Below are 18,642 nucleotides of genomic sequence, written 5' to 3' on the forward strand. Positions count from 1 at the left end.
ATAAACATATATAATCAAGATAAATGAGTCAAAAATGAAATTCCTCTTTTCGGTAGACAACTACTGTAATTGAACCTCCAACCTCAATCCAAACACTCACCTTTCCAAGCTAACCACAAGTGGATAGAAATAACATAACTAGTGTTCCTAACATCATCATTCTACAATTACATCAATGAATTAAATTTACACAGCATAATACAACAAAAATGTGAAAAAGAAAAGTTTATACAAATCAATCAATTTCAACAACCAAAGTACTGACATGGCGTGTAATTAAACTGCAGCCAGGCTAGCCCATTTCCCAAGGTCATAGGGATCAGCATAGTAATACACTTTAATTCTATTGGATAAAGATAGCCCTGACGCCAATGGAGAAATTCTAGTACCAGAATCATCTTGTTCTGATGGGTCATCTGTAAAAGCAGCAACATCTCCAAGTAGTTTGAATGAAATTCTGCGAGTTTGTATCTGCCTAGGGAAATCAAAGTACATGGGTGTTCCAGCCCTGGCCTCCGGTAATCGGTACTCACCAATGGTTATCATGCTATGGGGATCCTGCAATCAACCCTACCATCAGTTTGTTGATAGATACTGGTTAAGAATGTACACCCTCCGGTCACTATTATAAGCAAAAGTTAGTATTTTAGATTCATTCAATAAATGATGTATGTAGTCATTAAAATAGTCACATACATCATTTATTGAATGAACCTACAAAACTAACTTTTGCTTATAATAGTGACCGGAGGGTGTACAGATTAATAGAAAGAAAGAGAATTTTATTGAATGTACTCCTCCTACTCAGATCAATGGAACCCAAAGAGAACAGAAATAAGAATGGCTTATATCCTAGGCACCTAGCTTTGCTATTGAAGTAGAGAGCTAAGTACTAGCCAGCTATAACAACTTCTCTAACAAGGCCTAACTAACAGAGGCAGACCCAGTTGGCTAGCTACGAAGTGTAAAACTGTAAATTATGAAAGACAAATTTTCTACTAGATTTAGTTAGAAAAAATTATTATTGTAAACCATACTAGAATTTTAAAATCAACCACACAGCAATGCTTAGTGAATAAATCTTCCATGTCTTTTCTCTAATATAAAATAAAATGCATTCCATCTAGTACAGTGCAGGTGCTAGCCAGAAAAGAAATTAGGTGTACAAAATCAGAGCTCATCTAAAACATAGCAAGTGGATACACAGGCAGAGAAATATGACAGAAGCAGCATGATAGTGTTCCAGTAAGTACCTGGAGAACAGATACTTGTATATACAATACCGGTGGAGTGATATATCTATCGTCCAAGAGTGATGGAAAGTTTTTGCTATGTACATCTGAAGAAGGTGAATGGGTAACTCGAGGCTTTATTGCACTAAAGGCATCTAGACGAAATCCAGCAAGCAAGGGAGAAGCAGGAGACAGATATTGCTCAAGGACAACATCATTGTCCACCAATCTTTCAGCCTCAATTGGAACCTAAAAAAGTCAGTGGATGATCACTGTATGTGAGATGGAGATCACTTCAAAAGTAAAAGGCTTCTCACGAAAGGATTAGGAAAAATAGGATAGCTTTTACCTTAAACCTATTTAATTGGGGAGCTCTTTCCAACAACCCTGTCAGGTTCAACTGGTCGGGGCTTTGCTGTGGCTTGAGATCAACTTCCTTTCTGATGGAGCTTCCAACCACCAAAATCCTCTTGGCGTGAAGACAGGGTTCGCTTTCAGCAGTTCCTCCAAAAGAGGCCCGTCGAGTTTCTTGTGCAAAAGGGTTCTCATCAAGAGACAACAGATTGAGATCGCTTCCAATACTTATAGAACTTGAGCCAGGTCGTTGAAGGCGTAAACTTATCCAAATTATGCGGCACCGAACAGAATTCTTGAAGGGAAACTTCACATGTCTAGGCAATTTATGTTCTGCTCCTGACTTTTCAGGTCCATATAATTCTGATGAAGCTTTAATCATAGATTGTAGATCCCATTTTCCCATTAATGATCTTTCTTCCCTGTGTATTTTATTACTTGCCCAAATTTGCACCTGCATGAACATCAGAGTTTATTTCTAAATTCAAAGAACAACATAAAACATACAGAACAAGGCAAATGATAAATGGAGACTTACAATTGGAGTGTCCGCCATTGAGTAGCCACATGGGCTGACTATCATTATAACCCCACTAACGTCAGAAACGTTACCAAGGACGATACCAAATTCAACAGAGGTGGTACTAGATGGAGCTTTCCAATAAGATAGTCGTGAACCAGAAGTAAATGGAGCAAGCAGAGACAAAAAAGGAGAAGAATTTGCTGATGTTTCGACCTGCAATTACATGCTTATTGGTTATTTGTAAAATACATATAGGGTGCAAAAATTGGACCAGACCTCCAGTCTTTGAAAGGACATGCTCAACATGGCAAAAACTTATTTTAGTTGCATTGTAATGGCAACACAATTCAACTCCATAAAACTTTATTCAACACACAATTAGTACAAACAAGGGATTAATCTAAAGCCACAGTTGATTGTATGAGTGAAAATGGTACAATATAAATGTTGGAAAGATGCCATATAATTAGTTATGTTTGAGGACAAAAGAAGTCCTACATTGACTAGAGATATGGCTAATGAAGACCTTATAAAGAGTTAGAAAATCACAATCCTCACCTCTGAACTAGCTTTTGTGGTAGAGCTAGATCCTGACTCAAGAAAGAACAGCCCAAGCAAATAAAGAAAAGCAAAAAAAAGGACCAGTGGCCTCAGAAGCAACTTAAAGGAGAAGCTCACAATGGAGGTTGAAGACAAATCCAAACAAGCCCGATAGGACTTGAAGGGGGTGTCGGGGGAAAAGAAATCCTACATCAACTTCAGATATTTTCAAAGAAGTCCTTAGAAAAGGTTGGACAATCCTCACTCTTGAGCTAACTCCAAATTCTAAGAAATTATATAGGTTTAGTCAGGTATTTGCTAGTATTTTAAATCTTATCTAGACAGCATGACTTGTATATTATTGAGTTTTGATTATGTTGTCTTGGCATATCACTTGAAAATCCTTAATTTAGATCTAGTGGTCCAGCAAACGGAGACCATGTAACAATAATTCGAGAACTCAGCTACATAAAAAGTACATGGGCGATTCTTTCAATTTCATGGTTACATTATTCATGACGCAATACTTTGAATGGAAACTTAAACCCTAAGTTGCTAGTTATATCAAAAGCTTATTTTCTCTTGCAACAATAGAATTGTCCACAAACCATCCAATATTAAAATTATTCATATCATTGATATCTAAACTCATACACGCATCAGTTGATATAGGTCACATTTAATGGATTAAACACCTTTTAGAAAGAAATAGCAGCAAGTGGTTTGATAACATAAATAAAAAACAAAATGCTGCAGAGCCCAAAATCAAAATACAAATTTAGTTAAAACTTTTACCGGGTGTAAAAAGCTGGCAAAAGGAAATTCAGCCAGGGATTCATATCCATTCAGTAACAGCTGTACTGCTTCGCCAGCTGACTGACTATCAGAGACCTGATTCTTTTCCAGAAGACAATCCCAGGATGATCCAATGATTTGCTTCAAAGCATTGTAAGCAGCCTTTTCCACACGGTCTATTCTTCGTAAGCTAATCAGAACCCTCACATAGTCCAAAATCAATGCATCAAGCACAATATCCTGGCAGCATCTTTTACAAATTATACCATCCCGAGCTAATAAACGATTTATTGGCAAGTCAATTTGGCCACTTTGGCTTGATGTACCATTGTAATTCATTGTCTCTCTTGAGTTATATCCTCCAAGTAGAAGTGCCCCTCTCCCAGCACAGCAAACTCTACAAACCTTCCTTTCACACTGAGAACACAAGTATATAGGTACTGAAGCCCCAGAAGATGACATTGCGTTACTTGGATGCACTGCCTTTTTTATATCAGCGCGCACCTCACACTTGCCACCAGAACAGATTTCCCCAATTCCAATAATATTCCAGTAATCTATTGGATTATCATCAGCAGTCTCAAGACCAATAGCAGCAATAAGTTTATCTTCAAGTGAAGCTTCTCCAAGCAGGGCAAGATTACTTGCAATTTTTGATAATCTTCCCATGTAAGCTTCATCGAGCAGTGTATTAGGATTTATGATTGCAGGATCCATTCCAACAGATAGTAGGGCTCTATCCCTTTCAGCAGCAGAAAGATTCAACTTAAGGCGTTCAATTTCAAGTTTCATGGCTTCAATGAAGTCAAGTTTTCTTTGCTACAGAATATAGGAAAAATATTTCATGAATTAGACTTACATTAGAGATACTAAAAGAACAATAATCTGATCCATTTAAAATCTATCAAACAACTTAAACATTCAGGTTAAACAATATATTTTGTGGCTTGGGGGCACGTGTAATAGTTCCTGAATAGTAAGAATGCTACCCCAAGGGAACAGGTGATTGATAACTATTGAATCAAGTTACGCAACTGATTAAAGACTCGCTCTTAACTACTTGGTCATAGAAACTCCGATACCATGTCATGAACTTAGTATTTTAAACTATAAGGTGAAAAAACATAAATAGTCTTATACAAAAACGGAATATTATTTCAAGAAAAGTTGGCTGTAAAGCGAAGTGGAAAAATTGGCTCTTAAAATAGCAATGATTCCTACATGATACTGTAAGGAATCATATCAAAGACAACTACAAGAATCTTGAATGAAATTCCTTTTTGTTCTTGCTACTCTCTATTGTTAGAGAGCACATAGAAAAACCAAACTCAGATAAACTCTAGAGGCAGCAATTGTTACATCCAAATAATATTTGTCATGAACTAGCTTACACACCACTAACAACAACAACAACAATAAATAATAATGGAATAGGAGAAAGTGTCTGTTGGGGGAATGAATATTCATACAAAATCTAGGAGGTGATCATAATGGGAAAAGTAAATTTCTTATTTGTCAGAGCTATATTAGGATAATGATCACATACCAAATTTGGCCCGGCAAGAGATCTCAGGCATTTTAAATATTGTTCAGCGCTATTATCTGACGATCTTGAACCTTCTAATGAATTTTTACTATCAGTTTTGGCACTATGACATTCAACACTTTGGTCTAAGAAATCAAGTGGATCACTTTCCTCGTAGACAACATTTTCAGTAACTGGTTGTGCAAGCGGGTGTGGAAGTGGGTCCTCTCCAGATAGGAGGTCAATCAATAGGTCCGCAGAAGTGCCTCCTTGCTCAGGTGGGGACACATTTCCTGTTGACGAAGGATTAAATGGATTTATATCTGAACCAGATAAAAAGGGATTAACCTCCTCTTGAAACTTCTTGACATGCTCAATTAATCTTGTACCAGGGCCTTCATTAGTAAATACATCCCTCCAAGGAAGAGAAACTCCAAGGATTTCAATCTGTAGCCAAACCACATCATCATATAGCAGCAATAAAAGATTACCATTAATACCAAAACTTACATAGATGTATTGAAAATATAATTAGAGAAATAGAAAATTAACTAAAAAACTGAAATAACAAACATAAGGATGAAGGAGCATGTGTGCAAGTAAAGCATTCTCCCATTAGACCAGTAATATGTAGAAAGGAGAGACAAAAATGAAGTTTTATTTGGTTGGAAGAAACTTCCAGATTTACATTTGAAAAATTCAGACAACATTTTAGAGAATATTTGTGGTTCCTCAAATTGAAAATTATTCTTCAGAAAAAACAAAACAATGAAATAACATTAAATCATTAAAGAAGGACCGGATTTCCATTTTATTAATATATACAACCAAATTTAACACCCTTAAACAACTCACTTAGATAGAAAACTTCAGAAATAAAAGCACATTATATTCTACCACCAGTAGTAAAAACTGAAAAGGGGCCAGAAAGAGACAACAAACTTTAATGTCATCATGGATTTCCATGTAATACATTATAATCAAGAAATTTCCAAATGGATATCACTATAATTGCAGTCTAAGCATAGTGCTTATGTTTGGGTAAGAGTAAGAGAGCAAAAAATTTTACAAGCAAAAGTAATCTGAAGAAATTAAATTCATACACATTGATTATCAACTCACCTATTCAACTACATTACGTACCAGTATTAGCCCTACATTGCTTTTTTCTATTTGCAAGACCAAATGCAATCCACATGAAAAAATCAAAGATAAATGCCATAGAGTATTAATCAAGCCAAGATCCATCATCAAGTATGATATGTTCCAAAATACCTACCTCACCAAGGGTAAAGGGTTTTCTTCCAGAAACAGTAGGATAAAAGGTTAGCGCCACAACACGAGTAAGGAAATCCCACTCTCCCTCAAGTTCCTCAAAATCATAAAGTAATGACAAGGGTGGCACATCTTGGGCATGTAGACGAGAGCTTGCTCCAGTTATAGCCATATCTTCTGAACTGATTGGCCCAGGTAAAGGTATTAATAGATTGGTCCCATTAGCACATTGTGGTATAGAAGCACCCTGCCAACAGTTCAGAATTCATAACTATATTCAATTAAGGTACATAATAGAAATTAAGTGATAGAGATAATAATTTAAACAAATTTGTTTGTTTTCACCTAATACCTTAAGTTTTATGATAGTTGGCTCATAATATGGGATTTGAGCCTCTATGACGAGATGTCTAGAGTTTAATCCTTATTGATCTCATTCTTCTAGTTAGAAATTGAATTTCAGCATGAGGTAAGTGAACTCGTGCATTATCCATGCTCACCGCAGAGCTCCTGGGTGAGGAGCCATATTAAAGATATAATATAAAATCATTCGTGTGTTTTCACCTAATTGTTTAAACTTCTAGGATAATTGGTTCATGACAGTCGATACAGCCACACAAACCATAGCTAATTAAAATTTAAAACTCCAGTTTGATACTAACATATTTCATTTATGTAAATCTAAGGATTTTATAATAGTCAATTTCAAATATTAGTTAAAAATTGAAAATATATTTTGACTGTTCCTGTCAGAAACTTGTGTTTTGCTCACGACATAAATGAGCACTAGTCTTCTTCCTATTCAGTTAGCACGATTAAGACCAAATCTGCAGTATTATGCATATATGAATTTTATGAAAAGGGAGACGTAAAGAAGACCAGATACAAACCTCCAAGACCAGTTTAAGCCCATCTAAATGGCGTCCTGTCCGTACATCAACTGTTGATGGATAGGTTGAATCATCTGCACCATGGGATATTGTGAGAAGAAGCTGACAAACATGGCAAGGCTCACCAAGATAAATAAAGATTTCAACTACATCTGCAGGCTGTGGACAAATCTGTGAAAGGAAAAGACACATTCTCTTGTAAGATGAGATATATCAAACTTGTAAGCTTTAGGTGGACATCATAGAATAATTCAAACATGAGAGAACAGTTATAAGTAGTACAGGAATTCGCACCCAAGGGAAGGAAATTCTTAACATACCCAGGTTACATCTTTTCTCTTGAAACTCAGAAGACTAGCTTCACCACCAGAAATGGGAAATAAATTTGGAACTGGCTTGAGAACTAAACCAGACGGCCGAGATGGTACCTACGATTACCAGATGATTCAGTTATTCATAACTACTTCCTATTGAAAACCACCAAGTTTAAAAGTTCCAGCATTAAATAATTCTAGTGTATTAATTAGCATTACAAGTCAAAAGCAAGAAGGTGAATCCTAAAAAAGCAGACATGAAGAGACAAAAAATAAGAGATAGAGATATGAATTATGATATAAATTAAGGAGTTCTTAAAAGAAAAAGAGGACATGATTCAGTGACTAACATGAAATTAAGTATGAAACTGCAATTGATATGCACTTGATGTATGAAAAAGAAACAGAAAGCCATCATTCAGTTAACTTTGACAGTTGACAAGTCACATACATGTAGAGGTTGAAGAGAAATTGATGGAAGATGCTTGAAAAGCCTCATTCCAAGAAACATTTCTAACTGCTTTTGACGAGAGCTGTCCACAACTGCATTTTTATATCTTCTTTGCAAAGTGATTTTCACATTTTGTGCAGCAGAAAACTGCTTAAACTTTCCTCCTGTATCTTCATTGAATATGCTAAGTATTTGGCTGTGCATTGCTTTGGATCCAGTGTAAAGAGTTGCATGAACATCCCCAGCAAGTAGAAAAAGGTCAGCTAGTTGAGATACCGGAGACAGAATTGTTGATCTCTTGAACTCCTCAAACGTCATATCAAATCTCTTCCATGGTTTATCAGGACATGGATGATTCCATGTGGTGGTTCTGGTGTTATGGTCGATAAAATATGTTTTACCTGTCACTGCATCAGATCTCTTCTCCCACCCAGGTGGCAGTGGAGCAATATATCCACCATAATTATTATTCATAGACTGATAACCAAATGCCAGATCGCTATCAAGTGATATTGCCAGCCGTCTACATTGCTCCATGAAGACCTGGAGGGAGCCAAAAAAACTAGCAGCATTGGTCCTGTCCAGAGAATCAGCACAGTTAAAACGCACTACCCCGTTTTGATGTGTTCTTAAGCAGAATGCACCTTTGAAATCATCAGTGCAGATGACTTCACCTCTACAATCATTTATTCGTTGTCGTGAAGGCAAATAATCTCCTTCAGATATGCCTATGGATATAGTGGGTGCTTTTAGATGTTTCCATAGCCCTTCAATTGTCTGCTGCTCACCTTTTAATTTTATACTGGCATGCCAGTCATAATTTATCAAATGGACCCGAGTATATGGAAGCTTCCCACTTGATCTAACAAAGTTCAAAGACTCCTCAAAATGCTGAACCAAAATGCACTCTGACTTCCCTTCTCCATTTCGAAGCAAGTTCATGCATACAATGGGAACCAAAGCTTTTCGGTTTGAATTCTCACCAGCGCGTATATTTAGATTCCGAGCATCATATCTCTTGCTCAGTCTGTGATAATACTGCACACTTCCTTTATAAGGATCAGAATCTGAAACATAAATTTCAGCTTCAGCAGCAGTGATTTTTAGTTCTGCACCCCACCAGATAGGAATTGTGCCTCTACGCCACACGTAAGTGGTGAAAGGTACACTTTGATCAGCTCGTTTAGGAACCCATACAAGTTGCTCACATTCCACTTCGTTTCCTGTGAAATGGAACCTAATAAACATTTGGTATATGGCAATACTAAGGCACATTCAATGACCATCAAGGAAAAATAAAACATAGTCACAATGAATGAAAGAAGCAGCAAGCAAAATTACACTGGAAAAGGATTTAGAGTGAAATAAGGGACTGGTGGGCCTTTCCCAACTTGGATAACTGAGTAAAGAAGATCTTAATGCATTATGCATGTCATCTGGAAGCAAAAGAAGGTTCTCTTTTACAAATAATAGAGCTTATAGAGCTATTGAGACCATAATGAACATGACTGAGAACAAATTCAAATTCAAAGATTACAAGTTGGCAAATAATAATCAAACAAGATTAAGATAAATGATCTCCTCTTTCAAAAAAAAAAGATAAATGATCTCCTTAGAGTACATTTGCTATTTTACAGGTCAATCGCACAAATACTTAATATGATGTAAAATTTTGAGTTCAAGAGTTGATGATAGGTAATAGGTTTTCTCACCTGTACTGTAACATGAATTTATCCCCCTCGCCAAGTACCGAGTACCCGGGTGTAGCCTGCTCCTACGAGCTATAAGAGCAACAACACCTTCTTGTTGACCTGAGCTTCCAAAACTTCGACATTCTGCAAACCCCTACACATCAAGCCCAAGTGAGACAAGACAACAGAATGAACATGTGAAATTTCACGTCCTAATCGCTATATATGCATGATCTATGGTACATTACTACTTCAAAATTCATTGAGACAAATTTCATTTGTACAGAACCAGAAGTAAAACAGCAAAGAAAAAAACTAATAACCAACAGCAAATGAGGAATTCATTAATATAAACACAATCTTAATCTTAGAAAAGATTGTGCCAAACAAAGCTCCAACAGTACAGACAAACCAAAGAACCATCCAAAGCCACAAAAACCCAGGATACAAGAACATCCAGCCAAGGAACTCAAAACCAAATATATTAGAGTACACTATGTAACGTGTAAGAGAAGCTACTGTTAGTTAGCTTGCTGACTGTGTATGCAGTCAGTTATAGGGTTAGTTAGTGTTAGCTGTCATAGTTAGTTATGCTGAGCTGTCATAACAGCTGTCATAACAGAATCAGTTAGGATTGTTAGCTTGATCAACAAGCTAAGTGTTCTTCTATAAATACTGATGTAATCTCTTGAATCTGCAGCTTTTACAAATCAATGTTAATCAGTTTTCTCATTTACAGTTTTCAACATGGTATCAAGAGCAGGGTACGATCCTTGAGGTCTCTCTTCTCAAATTTTTCTTCTTCATTTTCTTCACCATGGCTGAAGAAGCTCCTGAGATTCCGATTCCCGTTCCAGTTGCAGTGGCTCAACCACAGTTGAGTTCCTCAACTCTTGTTCACAAGCTTTCACTGAAGCTTGATGATACGAATTTTCTTTCATGGAAGCAGCATGTGGAAGGGATCGTTCGTACGCATCGATTGCAGAGTTATCTTGCTCGTCCTGAGATTCCACCACGATTTCTCAGTGAAGAAGATCGTGTGAATGCAGTGGAGAATCCTGCATATCAAATCTGGGAGCAGCAAGACTCTGCTCTGTTCACGTGGTTACTCTCGTCTCTTTCGCCATCGGTGCTTCCTACGGTGGTGAACTGTTCTCAGTCGTGGCAAGTGTGGGAGGCAGTGCTCGATTTCTTCCAAGCACACTCTCTCGCACAGTCAACGCAATTGCGATCTGAAATTCGATCCATCTCCAAGGGATCGAAGTCGTGTTCCGAGTATCTCAAACGTATCAAGTCGATTGTTAATGCGTTGATCACTATTGGAGATCCAATCTCCTATCGTGAACAATTGGAAGCAATTTTTGATGGTTTGCCAGAGGATTACAGTCATCTCCAAACGATTGTCTATAATCGTGAAACACCGAGTTCAATCTCGCAGATCGAAGCAATGATTATCGCGCATGAAGCGCGGCTAGATCGCGCTCGATCTCGTCAGGTTACTGCGAATCCTCCATCGGCGCTGCTGACGCAGGCTTCGCTGCCGCCAGCGACGCAACCTCCATCGTCGGCGCCGTCGCCGGTGCCTTCTGAGGCAAATTATGCTTCCAGTTCCGTCGATTCTTCCTATGAGGAGCGCTCCTTTGATGAGCGCGGTGATGAGCGCAGTGGTTTCTCTGATTCGCGTGGTCGTGGTGGTTATAATGGACGTGGCGGAGGCAACAACTCTCGCGGTGGCTACAATGGACGTGGCGGAGGCAGAGGCAACAATCGCAGTGTGCAATGTCAGATCTGCAAGAAGTATGGTCATGATGCCAGTATCTGCTATCATCGTGCATCTTCCACTCCTTCTATTGGCATGTCTGGCATGAACTCAGGCTATGGAATGCAATTTCCTAATTTCCCTATGGTTCCTATGCCTCAGTTTGGTTTCTCTCCTTACTGTGGTTCTCCTCAGTTTGGAAATCCAACTCAGTTTGGACAACAACAATACTCTGGACCTGGTTCCTCTTTTCCAGGATTTCCTTTTGGTCCTCAGCAGTTTGGTTTTCATCCTTTTGCTGGTACACCTTGGAATTATTCATCCTCTTCTCAGTTCACAGGTGTAGGGCACAGACCTGGAAATTACAATGCAAGACCACCTCAAGCTATGATCACAGGTTCATCACAAGCAGGAGGCTCTTCTGCCTCAGCAAATCTGAGCACTTGGTTCCCTGATTCTGGTGCAACTCACCATGTGACTAATGATGCATCAGTTGTCTCAGATAGTGTTTCTCTTGCTGGTAATGATCACATCTTCATGGGGAATGGACAAGGTTTGCCAATCCTCTCTATAGGATCTGCTTCCTTTCCCTCTCCCTATCATACTAACACCACACTCACTCTCAAAAATCTGCTTTTAGTTCCTGATATAACCAAAAATCTGGTTAGTGTGAGTAAATTTGCAAGAGATAATAATGTTTACTTTGAGTTTCACTCCTCTTTTTGTGTTGTGAAATGTCAGGTCACCTCTAGGGTTCTTCTTAAAGGTCATGTTGGTCCAGATGGTTTGTATGTCTTTGAAGGCATGCACACTCCTTCTCTTTCCAAGAGATCTTCTGTTCAAGTTCCAAGTTCCTTGCCTCCAGTTGCTGTTTCAGATTCAGTTTCTGCCTTGTCAGCTGTTTTCCCTAGTTCTACTATTCCTAGTTCTAGTAATAAATCATCTACTATTGTATGCCCAACCTCTTATGGTTTATGGCACTCTAGACTAGGACATCCTCATCATGAGGCTTTGCATTCAGCTCTCAATAGTTGTAATATTCCAGTACCTAATAAAGCAAAATTTACAGTTTGTTCAGCTTGTTGTCTCTCTAAATCACATAGACTACCTTCTCATTCTTCTAGTACTGTTTATCATTCTCCTTTGGAACTTGTGTTTGCTGATTTATGGGGACCAGCTTCCATTGAGTCCTCTTGTGGATTTTCATACTTTCTTACTTGTGTTGATGCCTATTCTCGCTTTACTTGGATTTTTCCCATTAAGAAGAAGTCTGATACATGTTCTGTTTTCCTTCAGTTTCAAGCCATGGTTGAGTTAAAATTCAGTTTAAAACTTAAATCAGTTCAAACTGATAATGGAACAGAATTTAAGCCTTTAACACCCTATTTCACTAAGTTAGGGATTGTTCATAGGCTTACTTGTCCCTACACACATCATCAAAATGGTAGTGTAGAGCGCAAGCATCGCCATATAATTGAAACAGGTCTTTCCTTGCTAGCACATGCTCATTTGCCATATCAGTTTTGGGATCATGCTTTCCTTGCAGCTGTGTTTCTCATCAACAGATTGCCTACCTCAGTTTTGGGCAATGTTAGTCCTTACTTTAAGCTCTTCAAGGTGCAACCTGATTATAAGCTTCTCAAGGTCTTTGGCTGTGCTTGTTATCCACATCTCAGACCTTATACTCACTCCAAGTTGTCTTTGAGATCCAAGCTTTGTGTGTTTATTGGATACTCTTCTACACATCAGGGTTACAAGTGCATGGACAATGAAGGCAAGATATACATCTCCAAGGATGTCATTTTTGATGAGTTTACATACCCCTATCATGCACTGTTTAATCCTAATGAGAGTGCAACTTCTGGACAAGGATTGTCTTCTGTTATTCCTCTCATACCTGCTGCTGCACACATTCAGCAACCTAATACTGCTGCTGCTATTTCTGCACCTTCTCCTGAGCACAATGCAGACAGTGTTTCTTCTGTCCAGCAGCAGCCCATGCATTCTCCCTTGCCCTCAGCTTCTTCTGGTTCAGCAGCCCAAGGACATCAGTCATCTACATCTTCTTCTGCTGGTTCTGTTCCTCAACCAGTTGGGAATGTTCACCCTATGCAGACAAGGGCCAAGTCTGGCATTGTCATGCCTAGATTGTTCCCCACCTTGCTTCTTACTCAGGCAGAACCAACAACTACCAAACAGGCTCTTAAGGATCCCAAATGGCAAACTGCAATGCAGGCAGAATATGATGCTTTGATGGCTAATGGTACCTGGACTTTGGTCCCTCTTCCTAAGGATAGGAAGCCTATTGGATGCAAATGGGTATTTAGAATTAAAGAGAATGCAGATGGAACCATTAATAGGTATAAAGCTAGGCTTGTTGCCAAAGGATATCATCAAGTTAAAGGCTTTGACTATTCAGAAACATTTTCACCAGTGGTCAAACCTATTACAATCAGACTTATTCTCACTTTGGCCATCACCAAGCAGTGGCATATTCATCAATTAGATGTGAATAATGCCTTTCTTAATGGAGCTCTCCAAGAGGAGGTTTATATGACTCAACCTACTGGTTTTCAGAATTCAGATACTACACTTGTGTGCAAGCTACACAAAGCTCTCTATGGCCTCAAACAGGCCCCTAGAGCATGGTTTGAAAGGTTAAAGTCAGCCTTAGTTAAGTATGGATTCACACCTAGCAAGTGTGATCCATCCTTGTTTACTTTTTACATAAAAGGTTCAGTCATATACATTCTTGTTTATGTGGATGATATCATCATTACTGGCAATTCTCTGCCTTTGGTACAGCAAGTAGTGCAGAATCTTGACTCTGAATTTTCTCTGAAGCAACTGGGTCAGCTTGATTATTTTCTTGGAGTTCAGGTTCATCACTTGAAAGATAGGTCCTTGCTTTTAACTCAAACCAAGTACATACATGATTTACTTGAAAGAGCTGAAATGGGGGAAGCAAAGGGTATTTCTACTCCTATGATTGGTGGTGCCAAGTTGAGCAAGTATGGGTCTGATTATTTTGCAGATCCAACCTTGTACAGGTCCATTGTTGGTGCCCTGCAGTATGCTACTCTCACAAGGCCAGAAATCAGTTTTGCTGTGAATAAAGTTTGCCAGTTTCTTAGCCAGCCCTTAGAAGATCATTGGAAGGCTGTCAAACGTATTTTAAGGTATCTTAAGGGTACTATTCATCATGGTCTTCACCTCAATCCTTGTTCCTTGTCCTCTACAGTTCCTCTTGTTGCATTTTGTGATGCTGATTGGGGTTCTGACCCTGATGACAGAAGGTCCACCTCAGGATCTTGTGTGTTTTTTGGTCCTAACTTGGTGTCTTGGAGTTCCAAAAAGCAAACCTTAGTTGCTAGGTCCAGTACTGAGGCTGAATACAGGAGCCTTGCCAATACTTCTGCTGAGTTACTTTGGATACAATCTTTGTTGCAAGAGCTCAAGGTCCCCTTTTCTTCTCCTAGAGTTTTCTGTGACAACATGGGGGCTGTGGCTTTAACACACAACCCTGTTCTGCACACCAGAACAAAGCATATGGAGCTTGATATCTTTTTTGTCAGGGAAAAGGTGCTGAATGGCTCTCTCTTTGTTCACCATATTCCTTCTGAAGACCAGCTTGCAGATATTTTTACCAAGGCTCTTTCTCCAACCCGGTTTGAGCTTCTTCGTTCCAAACTCCATGTGGCTGAGAAAATCCTTTCCTCACCACCTTGAGTTTGAGGGGGTCTATTAGAGTACACTATGTAACGTGTAAGAGAAGCTACTGTTAGTTAGCTTGCTGACTGTGTATGCAGTCAGTTATAGGGTTAGTTAGTGTTAGCTGTCATAGTTAGTTATGCTGAGCTGTCATAACAGCTGTCATAACAGAATCAGTTAGGATTGTTAGCTTGATCAACAAGCTAAGTGTTCTTCTATAAATACTGATGTAATCTCTTGAATCTGCAGCTTTTACAAATCAATGTTAATCAGTTTTCTCATTTACAGTTTTCAACAAAATAAAAACCTTCAAACTCACAAACCCACCAGAAAATGCATATTACAACCCCAACAAACACCCCAAGAACCAAAGACCCAAAACAAGCATCAAAACAAAAACCGAGAGGAGCCTCCATCCGGAACCACAACGACGAGATCCATCTAGCCGCCACATAAACCCAACAAAAACAGAGCCCCATCCCGGCATAGAATTTGAAATCAGCTTTTTCACATCAACCTCTTAGAATTTGGAAATCTTGAGTGTGAAATCTGCGGGAATGAATATTTACGGGTGGTCCATATATAAGTGCCCCCAATAAACGAATCTAGGACATGCTCTGCTACCATATCAGATTTCAGGTTCCGCCTAACTCTACCCCGAAAACTATCCCTAAGGGTGGAAGTTGTTCTACCCTTTATAAGGACTACTTCGGCCATATCTTTAGTCGGTGTGGGACTTCTCAACACAACCATTTCAAATTCTCCTTTATATAACTTCTCCACCAAACAGCTATAACTTATGTTCATTATGATATGTTTCTCATAATAGATTTGACTCCTCTGAAAAATACGCAAATTCGCGATCTTAAAGCCGCCGAATGCAAAATCGAAGGTTAAGACTTAACCAAGTTCATAGTTTGTGATATATATACATGTACTTAATTATAATCTCAACTGTTAATTCTGTAATCAACTGCAATCAATCTATATTCCATACTCATGCACTAAACAGAAACCAAATGCTCTAAAATCTCCCATAAGCTAATCGAAACCGCGCCTAGAATTCACATACCAAATTATACATTTTACCATCTGAAACACAAATAGAAGAAAAATCACAAAACCTGCAGGAGAGTGACGCAGTGCCGCGGCAACCCGATACTGCCAAACGGCGCAGAAAGCCACGCGTTCCAGACGAACTCCGGGTCGGGTTGATCCACCGGCATCCTGCTCGGAAAAGGCCGGGTCACATCTCTCGTCTCACAGAAATAATGCTTCCCATCAATATCAAGCTCCGTGAGTTCAATCGCATTCTTAACCTCACCCTTCCCCTGAGGCATCGCGTTCTGCAGTGGGATCTTAATCCACTGGCACTCCGCCACCGTGTAAACACACCCACCGCCAGGCAACCCAACGCCGGCAGTGAGCCTCGTCGCGATTAGCAGCAGAGCGAGGTTCCCGAGCGCGGCGTAGCCGAGTATCGCCCTGCCGAGAATCCTCGCCTTGCAACCATATCGGGAACCGTTGGTGACGGAATCGTAGGCTTCCTTCTGCGAGGTGAAGAGATCGTAGCCGCGCTTGGCCTCGTAGCGGAGTGCGCCGGTGGTGGGGTCGACGGAGATGACCTGGGTGTCGGTGCGGGTGCTGAGGCTGGCGATTATGTAGACCTCGTCGGAATCTAGCGTCACCACTACCACTGATGTGTCGCGTAAGTTATCGCCTGGTGATTCCATGGGGTCTGCGACGGCGATGAAGTGAGTGAAGTGCACGCGCCACCACCGAGATGATGATCATAAACGGAATTGATGTGGATTTGGATTGAGACGAGAGTCTTCTCTTGCGTGATGAATCAAGTTCGTTGCCGATTATGGACACGGTTGAAATGGTGAACCAAAACTAGTTTATTTCTATACAAATTAAAATTAAAAAAGTTATTTTGTTAAAATTGGCAAATATTTTCTTATTTTGGTGATATCTACCTCTCAAAATAAATGTTTGATTTCCTTATCAATTTTTAAATTATGTTCATAGAATATAATGTTAATCAACTAATAAAATATCACGAATGACCAAGTTTTTTTTACGGGCACGAATGACTAAGTTGAAATAAGCTTAAATATGTGAGGTTCCTGTAATATTTAGGTTTTGGCAATTGTCATTAAAAAATTTCTACATCTATTTCAACTCCCGTTATATTCGTAAAATCTGAAAAGGCATTTATAATTTTTTTTCAAGATGTGAATATCCAATAGGGTTTAAAGACCTTAAGGAAAACGAGAGGAGAAAATTACTTAGGGACTTAGTTGGCATTTGATTATAATTATGAATTTATAGCCCTTAAAAAGTTTGAGACTTTGCTTCACGATTGTGTTTGATATATTCAGGTTGGTTAAGTGTAGAGCTTTTAGAACGTGTCCCAAGTGGTAGCCAAAGCCATATCTTTGAGTAGGTTGACCCTTTAGTTTATGAGTTAAGTTGTGTCAAGTGAAGTAAATAATTAGAGCTAACGTCTTGTAAAAGTGCTAGCGGGACACTTGTACAAGAATGTGTACGCGGGAAGGAAAGTGCCAACAATAAGGGCACTTCAATTTTTGCATATTACAGATGTTTGTTGTCGTGTTAAATACGCTTTGATTGACTTCGGGATTGTTGTGCTGACACTCTTAAGTCCATAATTGAACTATGTGAATAAGTTGATTAACGTATTGTAATATGATGGTTGGCATATGTGGATGTGTTGATTAACTTAAGTGAATAAGATGATTGACATGTGTGAAAATGTCGGTTCGCATATGTCAATGTTAATTTCTCAATGTGTTGAGTTTTCCATGTTGATTGTCTGTTGGCATCGAAAATAGAGGGATTGAACGAGTGTCGGTTCGAGGAGAGACTTGACGATGCTTTTTAGTTAGTGATGTTTTGAAAATGAGAGGAGTTTCCCAAGGGAAATACAAAAAGGGGTGGGACTTTATTCAAATTTACCAAAAGAGTTTTTTCCATTGTTTTGAGGAAAGAAGTTTTTGAAACAGAACTTTTAGTCAATTGTTTGAGAAAATAGAGATGATTTTTGAGTGTTATAACTTGTGTATTTATTATATATGTACTTGCATACTTCTTGTGTATATGATGATCGTAGCATGAGAATGCTATGTTTCGCTTATGGTTAAGCATGATTGTTTGGCTTATAAGAAAGCATGATTGTTTGTCTTATTAGAAAGCATGTTGTTTCGTTGTGAGAAATCATGTCTTTTGATTTCGAGTATATATAAATGTTATAATGCTTGGCTGAAATAATTGTATGTCTTAAGTGTTATGAGCTTCCATGTAATTAATGGTTATATTGATTGTCATCGAATGCGAAAGTAGAGAGAGAAGCGGCTTGCCTACGAGGCAAGAATCCTATTGTACCCTATGAGTATGTCGATCTGGACACTCCAATAAAAGGTATGACCGTTGTTGGTAATGAGTTCGGACACAATGAGAGTGGTTCTGTTGTATGACTAATCATGTAGCATATCATGCATTAATGAGACCAGGGGCTTGGTGATAGTGGCGTACCGAGCTTAAGATTGGATGATCGAG

At 38.9% G+C, this 18,642-nt stretch overlaps 1 protein-coding gene across 1 annotated transcript; it reads right to left on the minus strand.

Moving 5' to 3' along the window:
• Window positions 1–24: 24 nt before the first annotated feature.
• LOC130710639 (probable phosphoinositide phosphatase SAC9) lies at window positions 25–16,949 on the minus strand. The gene is made up of 12 exons (XM_057559966.1): window positions 16,185–16,949; window positions 9,612–9,744; window positions 7,900–9,122; window positions 7,455–7,562; window positions 7,135–7,305; window positions 6,249–6,491; window positions 4,991–5,416; window positions 3,445–4,263; window positions 2,125–2,322; window positions 1,582–2,040; window positions 1,254–1,481; window positions 25–558 (listed from the first exon to the last, which is right to left on the minus strand). The coding sequence occupies exons 1-12, from the start codon at window positions 16,791–16,793 to the stop codon at window positions 277–279; spliced, it is 4,899 nt and encodes a 1,632-aa protein (XP_057415949.1). The 5' UTR covers window positions 16,794–16,949; the 3' UTR covers window positions 25–276.
• Window positions 16,950–18,642: the final 1,693 nt, after the last annotated feature.

Source organism: Lotus japonicus, chromosome 4 (assembly GCF_012489685.1).
Source record: "Lotus japonicus ecotype B-129 chromosome 4, LjGifu_v1.2".
Classification (NCBI taxonomy): domain Eukaryota; kingdom Viridiplantae; phylum Streptophyta; class Magnoliopsida; order Fabales; family Fabaceae; genus Lotus; species Lotus japonicus.

What these genes read in the sequence shown, in the direction of transcription:
- LOC130710639 (XM_057559966.1), bottom strand. Translation starts at nt 16,793, where the DNA reads ATGGAATCACCAGGCGATAACTTACGCGACACATCAGTGGTAGTGGTG. An exon ending in CTCTTGCCGGGCCAAATTTG is followed by an intron (nt 4,264 to 4,990) that starts GTATGTGATCAT and finishes TATATTCTGTAG; the next exon opens with CAAAGAAAACTTGACTTCAT. An exon ending in CCCAATTAAATAGGTTTAAG is followed by an intron (nt 1,482 to 1,581) that starts GTAAAAGCTATC and finishes TGACTTTTTTAG; the next exon opens with GTTCCAATTGAGGCTGAAAG.